The sequence below is a fragment of the Martes martes genome (genome assembly GCF_963455335.1).
Source record: "Martes martes genome assembly, chromosome: 1".
Classification (NCBI taxonomy): Eukaryota; Metazoa; Chordata; class Mammalia; order Carnivora; family Mustelidae; genus Martes; species Martes martes.
The window spans coordinates 185,755,116-185,770,264 of record NC_137888.1 but is presented as its reverse complement, the minus strand read 5'-3'; the positions used below and the strand labels follow the sequence as shown (position 1 = coordinate 185,770,264).

Genomic DNA, 15,149 nt, shown 5'->3' with positions numbered 1-15,149 from the left:
TGGGGGGTCATGGGAGGAAGGGAGGGAAAAAATGAAACGAGATGGGATTGGGAGGGAGAGAAACCATAAGAGACTCTTAATCTCAGGAAAGAGACTGAGAGTTCCTGGGGGTTGGGGGGTAGGGATGAGGTGGCTGGGTTATAGACACTGGGGAGGGGTATGTGCTATGGTAAGTGCTGTGAATTGTGTAAGCCTGATGATTCACAGACCTGTACCCCTGGGCCAAATAATGTATTATACGTTAATTAAAAAAAAAAAAAAAAGAAAAAAGAAAAAAAAAGATGGGAGAGGGAGTGTGTTCATAAAAGTACCTTAACAATTTCCCCAAAGCTTTTCAGGCATGTTTGCAGTCTGCTTTCTCTAACATCTTTTTGCCTAGTCTTGGCTGAAAAGGTACCACTTCTAAGGCCACGCTAGGGAAGGCGCTTCTCTCCCCCTTTCCTGTCATCTCTTTCATGTTCCAAGTTCTTCTCCCAATGCAGAAAGGAACAGGGCACCATCTCTGATAACCCACGTTATAGCTGAGATTGGGCTTCAGAGGGAGGAGTAAAGTGTGAGGTGGTGGGTCCAGGGAAAGGCTCTCTGCTGACCATGGCATTGGCCATGAGGTTCACGGGCTGAGAATCTAGTTACTCGGCCCTACGTGAGTGGCTGGCTTCGGGGACAATGTCTAAAGGGTGGAAAAGATACCTTCAAACTTTCCCCACACCACGGCCATCGTATGGGATTAAATGATTTGTAGGAAATGAAGTCAAGGTCTCATGGAACGGTCTCTGGGAGCTCATTCAGGTAGTGACCAGACAAAAGAAAGACACTGTTCACACAAAGTACTACCCCTGCCTTTTAGAACAAAGCAGACCTGGGATAGGTGCAGTGGTAACAGATAAACTGAAACATATTAAAAATTTCATGGGTATGTTTGAGCAAATACAGATTTAAGTTGGGCACTGCCCAAATGAGGGTGGTTAGGAGGCCTTCACCTACCTGGAGCTAGGAGGGAGGTGCTTAGAGAGGAGATGGGGGGCAGGGGCCACAGCAAGGAAATTATTTGACCGGCTGCAGCTTAAGTGGTTGCCTTATCTGAGAAAACTTAGTTGCCTGTTGGCGATTGGTTAGCCTTCAGTGTTATTTTTCAACACTAAGACACTGCCTTTGGCTTGGGTTTTGGTTTGCTCACATAGGTAATGAAGGTATCAGAGACATCTCAGTGTCAAGGCCTCCTCGTTCAATTGCTTTAACGATACAGAATACAGAATAAGGTAAGGGAATCCTCATCTTAATTCCATGATGGAGGCATTTCGCAGATGACAAAATGGAGGAAAAATAACAGGGGCAAGGTCGTCTGGCAGAAACATGAATCAAACTTCTCTGCCTCCGTGCTCTTGTCACTATTCCACACAACTTTGATACCTGCACATGAAATGTCTGACCTTCCTTTGTCCTTAAGAGAGTGCAGCTGGGCTGGTTCTGGGAGACTGATCCCAGAAGGGCAGAATTCCTGATATGAGGACACCGAATCTCATATTTTCTTTCCTTTTCTTTTTTTTTACATTTTAATTTATTTTTTAAACTGCTGTTAAATATTTTTAAAAGGATTTACTTATTTATTTTAGAGAGACAGAGTCGGGGGGTGGGGGAGGTGAGGACAGAGGCAAAGGGAGAGAGAAACTCAAGCAGATTTCTCACTGAGAAGGGAGCCCAACGCCGGGCTCGATCTCACAACCCTGAGATCACATCTGAGCTGAAACCAAGAGTTGGACACTTAACCAACTGAGCCACCCAGGTGGCCCATTTTTTAACAATATTTATTTATTTATTGAGAGAGAGAGATTGAGAATGTGGGCGGGTGAGGGACAGAGGCAGAGGGAGAGACAATCCTCAAGCAGACTCCCAGTGAGTGTAGAGCCTGGTGCGGGGCTCGATCCCAGAAGCCTGAGGTCAAGACCTGAACTGAAATAAAGAACTGGCCGCCCAACCGACTGAGCCACCCAGGCGCCCCCCTCCTTTTTTCTGTTTCCCGAATCTCACATCTCAACCACTGACCACTTACATCTCAAGGGTGAGTATCAGGGGTGAAGACCCCACCTCCCAGCCTCTGGTCCTGTGCTCCCCCTACTAAGGAGCATCTCCATCCCCCCCGCCCCCGCCCCATGCCTCTGAAATCTCAAAGAAGAGCCACTGAACGGCACCCACTCCCCGCAGGGAGTAGCTCTACTTCTCCTCACTGAGGCAGCTCCCGCATCGACAGCACCTGAGTGGTTTCCTGAAGAGCTTCAGGAGCTGGACGAGGCTTTTCAAAGAGCAGCGAAGCCAAGAGCAGGGCCAGAGTGATGATCAGCACCCGCAGGCTCTGTGGCTGAGACGAGGGGCAGGGAGAACGCAGGCAGGCTGCCTGTCCACCTTTCTTTCTTTAAAACCCTCCGCCCCTGGGCCCTGAGTGCCCTGCAGGACAGTAGCAGGAAAACCCGCCCCCAGACCCAGCTCAGTGAGGCCCTGGGGAGGATGCAAGGGGGAATGCGTGCATTTCACTAAGGAACCCTCAAACCTAGCATGACCCTTTACCACCCCTTTAAGTGGTCCCGGACGGATGCCATGGTCCAGGCAAATTTCATTTTCTAAAGGACTCACTATTTATTTATTTATTTCCTTTTAATGAACATATAATGTATTATTTGCTTCAGGGGTCCAGTTCTGTGAATCGTCAGGCTTACACACTTCACAGCACTCACCATAGCACATACCCTCCCCAAAGTCCATAAGCCAACCACCCTACCCCCAGCCCCCACCCCCCAGCAACCCTCAGTTTGTTTCCTGAGATTAAGAATCTCTTATGGTTTGTCTCCCTCCCTGGTCGCATCTTGTTTCATTTTTTTCCTCCCTACGCACCACGAGGCCCCGCCCTGCCTGTCAAATTTAAAGGACTCATTTTAGGCCATAAATCCATCATGTCATTCCTGTGCTTAAATCCCTCAGACGGCTTCCCATCTCCTTCCAGTGGTGAACACAACTGGCCCTCCACGCACTCTGCTTTCACGGCCTCCCTCCCTCCCTCCCTGCACTCCCTCTACTTTGCCACAATGGCCAATGTGTTGGTCCTGGAACATAAGAGAAACGCTTCCGCCTCCAAGCCTTTGAGCGGCCTGTTCCCTCCACCCTCTGAGATCTGCAGGACCCACTCCCTCAGTCCCTGAAGCCTTTGCTCAGAGGCCACCTTTTTTTTTTTTTTTTTAAGATTTCATTTAGTTATTTATTTGAGAGTGAGCACAAGTGAGAGGGAGCACGAGGTGGGGAGGGGCAGAGAGAGAGGGAGAAGCAGACTCCCCACTAAGCAGGGGCACCCCCCTGCCTCCCTCTGATGCAGAACTTGATCCCAGGACGCTGAGATCAGGACCTGAGCTGAAGGCAGATGCTTAACCAACTGAGCCACCCAGGCGCTCCCAGAGACCACCATGGAAGTGGAGCCTTGCCTGACCACTTTCCTGAAAATCCCAAGCTCCCCACACCCCCACCCCAGGGCTAGCAACCTCCTTCCCTGCTGTATTTTTTCCTCTTTATTTTATTGTTTGACTTCTTTCCCTAGAACGGACCTCCTTACGAGGACAATCAAAATCTTTCAAAAGCTTTCACATCTTTTGTTCACCGCCCCGGCCACCCCGGTAGGCGCTGCAGGACACAGCTGAAGGAACAGCTGTGTGACAGGACGCTGGCGCGATCCCGCCCCGCACCCCGGACTCCACACTCACCTGTTCACAGATGGCCCCGGTCATTGTGACTGGGAAGGGCCTGACATTCCCTCGGCCCAAGTTTTCACGTTTCCTCTGGTTACTGAAGAGCTTCAGCTCCCTCTTCTCTTCCTCATCCAGCGAGTTGCAATATCGAACCTGGACAGACACAGAGAAGGTCACGGGGGACGTCGCCCCTGCCCCGTGGGATTTCTGCAGCCTGCGCCCCAGACTTCTCGTGACATGTGCTCCCACTCGGCTTTACAGCACCGGCCTGCACTGGCCCAGCAGCGGGCTCAGGGCTGGAGAACATGAGTCTCTGCTGAAGCCAAAAGAGCTGACCAAAGGTGCCCAAGTCCGGAGCCCGAGTCACGAGCAGGCTCAAGGTTCTGAAACTGTCCCGCAGCCTTGTTACCCTGCCCTCGTGCCCCACGAAGGTCCCCATCATGTTGGGAAGCTCTGGGGCTAGTCAAGATCTGGGACTTTTTCCTACTTTAAAAAATGATGTGGATCTTCACATGGATTGTGCGGTCCTGACATGTTCACCTCCCTGTGTCCATGTGAGTGATCCCTGACACCGAAGGATGGCTCCAGGTCAGCGAGCCAGAACAGTGGTCAGAGGGCTCCCAGCTTCTTCTCCCACCTCATTTTGGGAAAATGGGGAACCGAAGGCTTGAGGCAAAGGGGTTGGTCCAGAGGTATGTGTCCCGCTTCACGGAAGTCCCTGCGTGTTTATCTGTGCGCGGGAGGGAAAGGGCTGCCCACTGGTCTGTGGCTGACCCATCTACTTGCGTGAGATATTTGCCCTCTTGTTAAACACAAAAACTCCCAGCATTAAGGGAGGGGCACTATGGACACTCAAATCCAAGATTTCCCGGTCTTCCCCCTTATTAACACATACCATGGGAATTCTGCCATAGTCTTGAACCATTAATACCGTTTTAAAAATGGTCTCCCTTTTTAAAACTTGAACACATTTACTCAAAAAGAAAGTATATTGTGACTATACATTAAAAATCAGTATCGGGACGCCTGGGTGGCTCAGTTGGTTAAGCGGCTGCCTTCGGCTCGGGTCATGATCCCAGGGTCCTAGGATCGAGTCCCACATCGGGCTCCTTGCTCAGCGGGGAGCCTGCTTCTCCCTCTGCCTCTGCCTGCCTCTCTGTCTGCCTGTGCTCACTCTCTCTGACAAATAAATAAATAAAATCTAAAAAAAAAAAAAAAAATCAGTATCACCTGTAAGACCCAGACAGTGACCCTAAAATGAGAATGAAATCATGTTGTTAGATTCTAGCAACTTCCACTCAGGGGAGATCCTGAAACAGAGATTCTTTTTTTTTTTTTTTTTAAGATTTTATTTTATTTAATTATTTGACAGAGAAAGATCACAAGTAGGCAGGGAGGCAGGCAGAAAGAGAGGAGGAAGCAGGCTCCCTGCTGAGCAGAGAGCCCGATGCGGGGCTCAATCCCAAGACCCTGGGATCATGACCTGAGCCGAAGGCAGCCGCTTAACCCACTGAGCCACCCAGGCGCCCCCTGAAATGGAGATTATTAAGGCAGTTACCTAAAAGTGGAGACAGGTATGAGTTGGAGAGATATGAAGAAACTGGGTAGCCCAAACTGAAATCCCACCTCCCTGTCCCTGGGGCGGATCCTACCATTCCATCCAGAGGAATGAAGCACAATTTAAAAGGGAGTGATTCTCTTATTATGCGGCTCACTTTCACTAACTGCCATGTCTACACACCACCCCAAGTCCTGTGTCTGCCACCCTTTGGGAAACAAGGACCTTGTCCCACTTCCTGTCCTTCTCTGGAGTAACAGCGGAAAGGTTAGGTGAAAAGCTCAGATGGCTTGTGATGTGATGGGCGTTGGCAAGTCTGTAGACCAGGACTATTGCTTCCTAACTGGGAAACCGAGGCAGCTAGATCGGTCTCAGCTGCCTCCTCTGGGCAAAGAGCGAACGATCAGATACTGACTTTAGAATCATCACTCTTTGTCCTCAAAAGGGCCAGGTCAAGTGGGCGAAATCTGCCCACTGGGTCACATGGAAGGAATCCTCTCCAGCAGGAAGAAGGAGTTTGAATGGTCTCTTTTCATAAACCCACAGTTAACTGGAAATCATTAAAAGCAGAGCACAGACTCCCTTGCTCTAGCAAGCAAACAAGTGTTAAAAGGAAGTCGTCCCGTGGATGTCCCCTCGAGCACGGAGCACCACTGTGACCGGACTAGCCCAGAACATAGGATTACACCACTGACGTTTTATGGATGTGCTCTTAAAGAAAGGCACTCCCCTCCTGCTTGTAAAAACCCGCATTTTCACTTCCAAATTAGTTAACTGGGCATCCGGTTACAGGGCTTGCTCTCGGCTTTAAAGGGGAAAACATTGTTTGTATTTGTTTTATGAAGTTGGAAATGGGCAACAGGAAATCATGGCTCTCTTTCTAGGGACTTGCTTTAGTTTTTAAGCTTTTGCTTCACTTACTCAAATTTATTTTTGAGGCTGCTGAATTATCCCTTTTGATCCAAATACGGGCAAATAAAGACTAAAATAGCACCTACTCAATTTCCCCGGAGATCCAGCTTGTGGGTGGGAGCAGTTGGTAGAAAGCTGGGGTCCAGATCCCTAGAGGGGTTATTTCTCCTTTCAATTTAAAATCGTTTAAAATGCAATCAGCTAAGTGGACAATTCCATTCTAGGGGGATGACTGTTTTTAAAAACCAGGTATTTCAAAAATTCATTTCCAGTGTCCAAACCTAAGCCCTTCAAGCAGGATGATCTTTTCAAAAATGTATGCATGGATTTTCCCTTTATAAGCAATTCGACTTCAAAGATACGAAACGCCTCATTACAGCATCTTCTATCGGGGTTCAGGAAAAAAGGACAGCCTGCAAGCCGCCCTTCCAGGTGTACAAATGGTGAGCGAGCAAAGTTGGCCTTTCAACGACAAAAACGCAGATGTTCAGAGCTGCAAAGCTGGATATACGACTTCTATCACAGCATAACGTGGGAGACTTGCCCACTTACTTAACACGAAACGATGCTGAGAATGCCAGGGAATCATGTTTGTGCAAGGCTGGACACTGGACTGGCCCGGGGAATCACAATCAGCTGAGGGACTTGGGCAACCAGCACATTCCTCTTCAACCAGGAAAACCTGGGCTTGAGCTTTTAACTTTTAGGGCTCCCCGGACGCCCCAAACGGCTAGTTGTGCCGGGCTCGGAGATGAATCCAGTCCATAATGAGATCTGCTTTCTGGAAAGTGTCGGGCCGTTTCTTTTGGCTCTAATTAAGGAAGCTAAAACCTAAAATGGGCCGGAGTTTTTCTTCGGAGACCTCGCTGATCACAGCATTCTGATCAGGAAGAAGGTGAACAATTCTCAGAAGCTTCTAAGACAAGTCTTGCTGAAGCCCCCGGGAGCTCCTTACCTCATTGTCATGCGGCGGCAGCTGGTGTAGTAGCTGCTTGATTCGAAGCTTCTCTCCGGGGCTGTTGACGTAGGGAACCTTCTCTTCTGGGAGACAGCTATAGTACTGATGAACCTGTGGGGTGCAAGCACATGGGTCACTGCCCGTCCCCACTCCCCAGGGAAGAGGATTCCGGCAGCAGGACACATTCGACTTCCCGTCGTTTCCACCCTCCTGCAACTTAACAGCATCTGCCTTTCTCACTGCAAGCAGACAAATTGATCCTTGAAGAAAGAGTGGAGCCAATCACCCATATCTTGGGGCTCTCCCCTGTCTTGCTAGGGAAAAATAAAGCTAGTACATTTTCCTAGAAAAAGAGAATGTGGCAGATAGGCGGGGGGAATCCCAGAGGGTAGAGTTTTGTCGGCAGGCTCCCCTTCCCCGAGAGAGAGAGAGAGAGAGAGAGAGAGAGAGAGCGAGCGCGGGAGCGAGAGAGAGAGCAACTTTACCATTTTCTCTGTGAGTCTCCGGCATGCACCGTGCCTCCCTAGCCAAAGGGATGTGTCAGTGCCTGCCTCACACTGAAGTCAGAGCCAGGCTCTGGCACTGGCTGAGCTGCTGGATCCCTCGGCCTCCACCTACAGTAAAAGCCCTCTAGGTTTTGAGTGCTCTGTAAGGACAGGTAGCAGTTTCCAACTGTCTGAAAAGAGAGTCACTACATCTGGGATACTGAGTCGTAATTACAAATTGTCATTGACGGATATTTCTGCACATCCCAGAATGCTCCTGTTTACGGCCGTTAGGACATATTCTTGTCCTTTCTGGGGCTTATTCAGCTCTAACAAAGACTTGGGAAGGCATCTAATTTTGCGTGAGAAAAGAAAACAGACATTCTGTTATCCAGCTGTATGTAAAACTCGGGTCAGGAAAAACTGGCCAAAACAGAAGGTATGCTATTATACAGGAGGGGCAACAAAAAATTAAAAAAAAAAAAAAATCCCACAAGCTCAGATGACATCATGGAAAATTCTTTCCAACTATCTCTTAGCATCATGACCAGCTCTTGCGAAACAAGGCATTCATTCAACAAGACACAGAGGACAGAAGACTTGAGGCTCTAAATTCATTCTATTTGTTCCACTCCGCAAACTTGGTCTAATTCCCTTGAGTTGAGGGAGCCCTGGACATGAATACATGTTTGGGGAATGCTGGGGCAAAGAGCTATGAAAGCTCTGTCTACTTTTATCTCCAGAAAGGAGATCATAACTCTTAAAAGGTGGGAGGAGGGAAAGGCTTGGCAGTGACAAGGCCTTCAGTAAGATGCGGAAGCCATCTTTATTTTCGTAACACACGACTGTAACCATTCACCATCATGAGCATATTCCTGTCTCAAGCAAAGCCCGAAGGCAACCATAAACAGACTGCTCATAGACTAGCTGGCTTTCTCAAGACAGGGCCATGCAACCCCTCCCTAGAGGCATCTGGCGGGGAACCGCATCCTGGGATGGGAAGGAAGGGCTCCAGGTTTTGAAAGCAGCCCACAGGTTACCAGCACTCTCTCTGAGAAGAAATGAAAGCCCAGATCATGAGTTAGTTTGGGATGAGGAGCTGGCCGTGGGCCCATCAGAGACCGGCACCCCATTTTGTGCTCAGAGCGATCTGTGCATCACATGCCGCAGGCAGTAAGTGCAGGCAGAAAGCTGAGCCCTGCATCTTGAGGAATGGGTCTCACCCCCCAAGCTGAGAGACTGCTTGTAGCAAAGCCTTGCTGCAATGTCCCTTTGTCATTCTCACGCTAGTGACGGAACCTTAGGGACGGATGCCAATAAGAAAGGAAAATCACCAGAGTTGCTTGACAGGAGAGTCCAATCTGAGTACAATGGACCCTCTCCCGACTCGCCCTTCGGGACTCACACACGCCTCTTCGCCACCCAGAGCATGGGCATCCCTGAGAGCCCTTGTGACCTGAGCACCTTGAGCCCAGCCTTCGCTGACACCGGCCAAGGCTGAGCCTGGTTGGAACCTTCCTTGCCCCTTGGGCAGCTTGTCCAGCTGTTCCTGAACCCCCCCTTCACAGCTCTGTCACTTCCCATCTCTGTGTTCCTGAGTGAATTCTAGAACCTCTCAGAAACCTCATCACAGGACTGAAATTCAACAAGAGTGAGGGCTAAGAACCTGGCCCTCCATAACAATAAGTAATACGAACACATAGTGGTGAGTCCATTATCTGGCTCACAGGCTCCCAAGGGAATGGTCCAGATTTTCCTGGCCTTTCTTCCGTTTCGAGAGGCAGAGCCACACTACCAGCTTGCAGAGTGAGACCAAACCTGGAGGCCCCCAACTACCTTAATTTAAGAAAGAAGGTGGCAGGGGGGGAAAATGTTATTTAAGGTAGTTTGATTTCAAAGGGGAAAAAAAGGCAAATTCTTACAAAGGTGTGGTGTTCTCTCAAGAAGCCCAACAGAACTGTAGGGTCTTAAGTGGAAATGGAACCAGCTACTGAAAAGTGACCGGTAAGGGATTCTCATCTCTCTATGTTCAGTGTCCTCTTATCTCTGCCGTAGTCGTCTTCTGCAGATCTGTCCCTTAGCTTCTCAAAGTTTAAGGATGCCCACAGCACCTTAACTTACAGAACCTTCCTTTGCATCCATCCTCGACTGACTCACTTGGCTCCGTTTTGAAGTCGCCAGAGAAGGACCCTGCTTACCCCATCTTGGGCAAGTTCCACACCTGCAGACTGGATTGGAGAAGTTCCATCCTGTTTTGAGATTGGAGATAAAGGCGTCCCAACATGTCAGGGCAGGGCAAAGCAGAGTCGGCTGTGACTGTAGACCTCTTTGGGACTGGGAGCTCAGTAAATACCCTGGCACCCTGAGGTCCATCCTAAAGACTTGGAATTCTTAGGCCAACAGAGGCAGTGACTCCTCTTTAAGAACACAGCTCTATCTCTCCTGGCTGGGCATCTTGTGTTGCCTTTTATAATTCAAGCCAACGGATCACTGCCGCAGAAAATACGTCCTTCTACCAGCATTCAATAATTCCATGTATACAGAATGTACTCAAAATAGTTACTCAGGAGGCAGTCAACAGTTTGGTGGACGACTTAAAAACTTACCAAGTGAAATGCACCATTATGAAACCAAATCAGCTAATATTAAGTAACAACCTCCCCAATCATCCTCACATCACGTGGTAGGTGATCTGGCCTGCTCTGAGGATGGGGAATGAGTTGGTTCTTCACCACTTCTCTTAGTTCTTCTACCACCTGGCTTCTGTGTCTCCTCCTGGTGTTCCAGAGCTCGGGAAGCCCAAGCTCTTCCTTGAGCAAAGGGATGGGAAGGATGGAGAAACTCCTCTCTCGAATTCCCAGTCTGGCTCTGGCAACACAGAACTGTTGCATGTAGTTTCCTCTGGCATCCTCCAAAAGAAAACTACTGCGTAGCCCAAAACAAACACGCAGCAAACCATCGGTAAAGGGAAAATATTTAGTGTACTTTCTGGCACTACGGAAATTAAATTTGGCACCACCCCTGAAAACCCTGCAGATTGCTCATTTTTTGTCCAACCATGTTTCTCTCGCTAATTTTCACAAGCAAATAATCAAATTCAATAGGATTTTGTCAATGGTGACCATTAACGAGCACTATCTGCTATGGTGATCACTTTTTCCTCCTGTGTGTACTGAGTATCACTCTCCAAAAGCAGGACTTTGGAATGGGCTAGAAACTTCATTCTATTTATTCATTACTCAGGTAGAGGTGCCCTGTGCTACTGCACCTCGGGTTGAGCTGTGTGAGGTACGCTTCCCGCAAACAAAAGCATTTTGCACACAATCCACTGGCTCAGGAAAATGAGATCGCTGAAGGCCTTTATTTACAATGTCACTCCCCACAGGGAGGTTTGGCAAAAACTTCAGTCTGTGTCAGATGGATTGCAAGAGCTTTAGTCAGTGAGCAAATAAATCTACAAAGCGAGGCCTCACCCAGTTTGAAAGACTGGGTTTGTTAGAAGGAACTGCACATTTGACAGCATATCTGCCTGGGCAGAGATGGAAGGGAGGCAGTCAAATGACTCCCTGTTGGAGAGAAAGGTGTGCTAATTAAAAAAAAAAAAAAAGTGCAAAGTGCTTCATTAGAGCAGTGGTTCTCAAATTTTAGCTTGCATCAGAGCCATGTGGATGGCTCCTTAAAACACATTTCTAGTTCCAGGGGACTGGGGTGGGGTCCAATGGTTCGCATTTGCGCTGCCTTCTGTAATGCCCCTGCTGGGGGTCTAGGGAGCACATCTGTAGAGTCGTCCAACTGTTTTCCCTCAACAGCCAACCCCGTGAGGTTGCCAGGTAGATGATGGTGATCCTATGCTCTCCAGGAGATCCAGGAGGCCCAGGGGAGGGGAGGGGACTTGTTGGCTCTCACTTAATTTGGCAGGTGTCTCTTGCCACGCCTACAGACATGCTTAAGAAGGGGGAGTCCACCAGCTCCAGCAAGGATAAGAAATTCTAAGGGCAAAATGCTTCTCTTATTGGGTGGGACATTTTCCATATCAAAAGCATCCTGTGTTCTTAAGAGTGGGAACCCAATAGGGAAGTCAGATTTCCCTGGTGGATCTCAGATTCAACTGTCCTTCACCCTCTCAATGAAGGAAGGGATCAGTGAACATATTTATTTACGGAATGGCTCTTACGGCAGACGTGTTTTTATATATAGTATCTCCTGAACCCACCCCATGCCCTGGAGGCTGCCACATTGTACTCATTAGACTGAGCATCACATAACTAAAAAGGGGGAAAACATTTTTTGGACTTGGTTTCCTTAACCTTTCCTATTTTTTTGGATTCTTGACCTTCTTTATCAAGAAAAAAAGAGGGGGCACCTGGGTGGCTCAGAGGGTTAAGCCTCTGCCTTGGCTCAGGTCATGGTCTCAGGGTCCTGGGATCGAGCCCCACATCGGGCTCTCTGCTCAGCGGGGAGCCTGCTTCCCCCTTGCTCTCTGCCTGCCTCTCTGCCTACTTGTGATCTCTGTCTGTCAAATAAATAAATAAAATCTTTAAAAAAAAAAAAAAGAAAAGAAAAAAAGAGACTGGCAGATGGATGGGAAAGAACTGAAACACCAGATATAGCATGTATGACTGATCACATACATGATGAATATATTTTCCTTTGGTGTTCTCCAGAAAATAACCAACATATGGTCCAAAATGAACTGGCAAAAGGTGAAAAATGAGGTACTCCAAATGGAAGGTCTTTCTGCAACTCCATGGAAGGATGGTATAAGAGAGTTGTGGCAGACATGGTTGCCTATCCACATCCCTTTTCCTTAATAAGAATGCCAAAATCTTACTTAAAGCATCAATATATGCCCAGCTTAGAATAATATTTTTACACCTCCCTAGTAGCTATGAGTGGCCAGGCAATTAAATTCTGGCCAATGACATGTAGCATGTGACTCCTGGGAAAATTCTTTTAAAGGAGGCTGGGCACTTAGCAACCCCCCCCCCCCCCCCATTCTCCCTTCTTACTGTTTCCTGTCTGGAATGTAAAAACAATGACTGGAGCTCCAGCAGCCATCCTGTACCATAACTTTCTTTATTGTACTATGGAACACCAAACCAGCTCTGGATTGCCTATCTCCAAACCTCTCTTACCAATGAGAGAAAGAAATGATTTCTTTATTCACAGTCTAAGGTACTAGGAACTGAATGCCATTCCTAAATGATATAGCAATGGTTCTCAAATGTTAGCAAACTGTAGAATCATTTGAGGTCTTCATTAAATATTATCCTCATTTCCATTCTTCTGGGTCTGGGGGGGGTGGGAAAGCCCAGAATTCTATATTCTTAATCAACACCTCATACCACACCAGGAGAAACACTGGTTTAAGAGGAAGACAAACATGACTCCACAAGGTGAAGGTAAAAACTCCTGACATATAATCTCCGATTTGGGCTGACGCATTTGAAAGGCTTTATAAAAGCCCATCTTAACCCAGAGACCAACTAGAAGATGAGACCTTTATTTCACACACTCCCACTCCTGCAGTTTGAGTAGCTTGGAACCTCAGTTAATCTACCTCAATTCAGGAAGGCAATATCTAGAATAAGCCCAAGGTCTCAGAAGGCAGATGCTATGGAGAAGAGAAAGATGCTGCCTGAATTTGTGGCACGTGGTGGTTTTTATGGAAAGTGCACACTAGTTCTGAAATGGAGACCTGGAGAACAATCGGGAAGCATTACAGCTATAAGCAAGTGGTGATGGGCTGCTTTTAAGGGCCCGCTTGTTTACTGTGCCCCCACTTGCCAGAATTTCATTACCCAAGCAAGAGGAGAAAAGTGGTGTTAAGTGGCATCTAAGAGGTAAAATTATACCAGATTTGGCTCCTTTCCTTTTCTCCTGGAGACCCACATTATAATTTTAATTGGTTTACTCAGGAAGTAATGTAGGAAATAACAGTCCAATACCTAATGCTTAAACACTGACTCCACCATGCTTCGACTCCCATAGGGTTAGGATCAAAAATCAGAAATAAAAGCTCATACAGGGTATTTTCAAAGAAGAGTATTTCAAAGGCTTTTCTTTCTTTCTTTCTTTTTCGCTCGCACCTAATGTCTGATTCAACATTAAACCACGTCAGACGTAGGTTCAAAACATACCCAGAACCCAGTCACCCTCCCCCACCCTGTAGGACTGTCTAGTCACAACTAAGTGCTCAGGGGAATTACGGACACGCTTGCTTCTGGACCCTGGCTTTCACCTTTGTTCCCTGCAGGTGAGTCTCTATCCAACAGCAAGGACTACCCTATCTGAATATTAACCAGGTCATGACACCGCTCTTCTCGAAAACTTTCATGGTTCCCATTGCCTCTGATTCAAAACCAAAGTCTTCCACTATACGATCAAGGTCATGCCTCCTCCTGGCCGATCGTGTCACTTACTATATTCCTGTGGCTCAGTTCTGCTCCCAGCGTCCTCCTTGTTATCCCTCCCGCCTCAGGGCCTCTGCACTAGCCGTTCTCTTTGCCAGGCACATTCTTTCCCCCAGATGTTTATGGGACGCCCATTCTCACTTCCTCTACTCTTTGCTCAAACGTCACCTCCTCAGAGAGGTCTTCCTCCCCAGAGAGGATGACCTTAATAAATCAGCACCTTCACCCCTTACTGTTAAGGTGAGTGTGTGTGTGTGTGTCTGTGCAAACATGCGTGCTGTTGGCATCGAGTGGGCTGAGGGCAGGGATGTTGCCAAATGTCCCACCATGCAGAAGACAGCTTCCATGGTCAAGAATAACCTGGTTCCAAATGTCAATAGCACTGAAACTGGCAAACACTTAACCTGCTTTTCGTCAAAGAACTTACCACTTGCTGGTGCATGATCTACTCATTCATTGTCTCTCTCTTCCCTCTAGAGGGTGAATATCTGGGATTTTGTTGACTGTATACACCCCAGATGAGTGGCTCATACCTAGCAGGTGCTCAACACATGTTTGCTGAGTGAATGCATGCTGTGTCCAAATCTCACCTTTCTGCCTCGCTGGTTTATGGAAGGATTTGGACAGATACATGGAGGAAGAAGAGAATATGCAGGTGAGATTTCCAGAGGAACCAGAGCAAAACTCACAGAGCTTTCCTTTCATTCCATCAAAGCACCTGCTTTGTCACTGAAGATTCCTGGTGTGGGGGGATGGAGGACCAGCTAGAAAGATGAATGGAATAACTGACAAGGGACTGCTTCTTTAAGAGGAAGGGGCAAGGGATGCCTGGATGACTCAGTGGGTTAAAGCCTCTGCCTTCGGCTCAGGTCATGGTCCCAGAGTCCTGGGATCGAGCCCCACGTCGGGCTCTCTGCTCAGCAGGGAGCCTGCTTCCTCCTCTCTCTCTGCCTGCCTCTCTGCCTACTTGTGATCTCTGTCTATCAAATACGTAAATAAAATCTTTAAAAAAAAACCAGGAAGGGGCAAAACAATACCCATTTGTATCTGAAGCTAGAGCATTTCTTCCAAGTTGAGTCAATTTTGTTCAAATTA

General features: G+C 47.9%; 1 protein-coding gene across 1 annotated transcript in view; it reads right to left on the bottom strand.

Moving 5' to 3' along the window:
* Nucleotides 1-15,149, bottom strand: part of PRICKLE2 (prickle planar cell polarity protein 2) — an 85,833-nt gene that overhangs the window by 46,519 nt on the left and 24,165 nt on the right. The window contains exons 2-3 of the mRNA XM_080798193.1: nt 7,154-7,267; nt 3,744-3,881 (exon numbers count right to left, since the gene is read on the bottom strand). Of these exons, the coding sequence (XP_080654319.1) occupies nt 3,744-3,881; nt 7,154-7,267 (252 nt within the window). The remainder of the gene's footprint in view (nt 1-3,743; nt 3,882-7,153; nt 7,268-15,149) is intronic.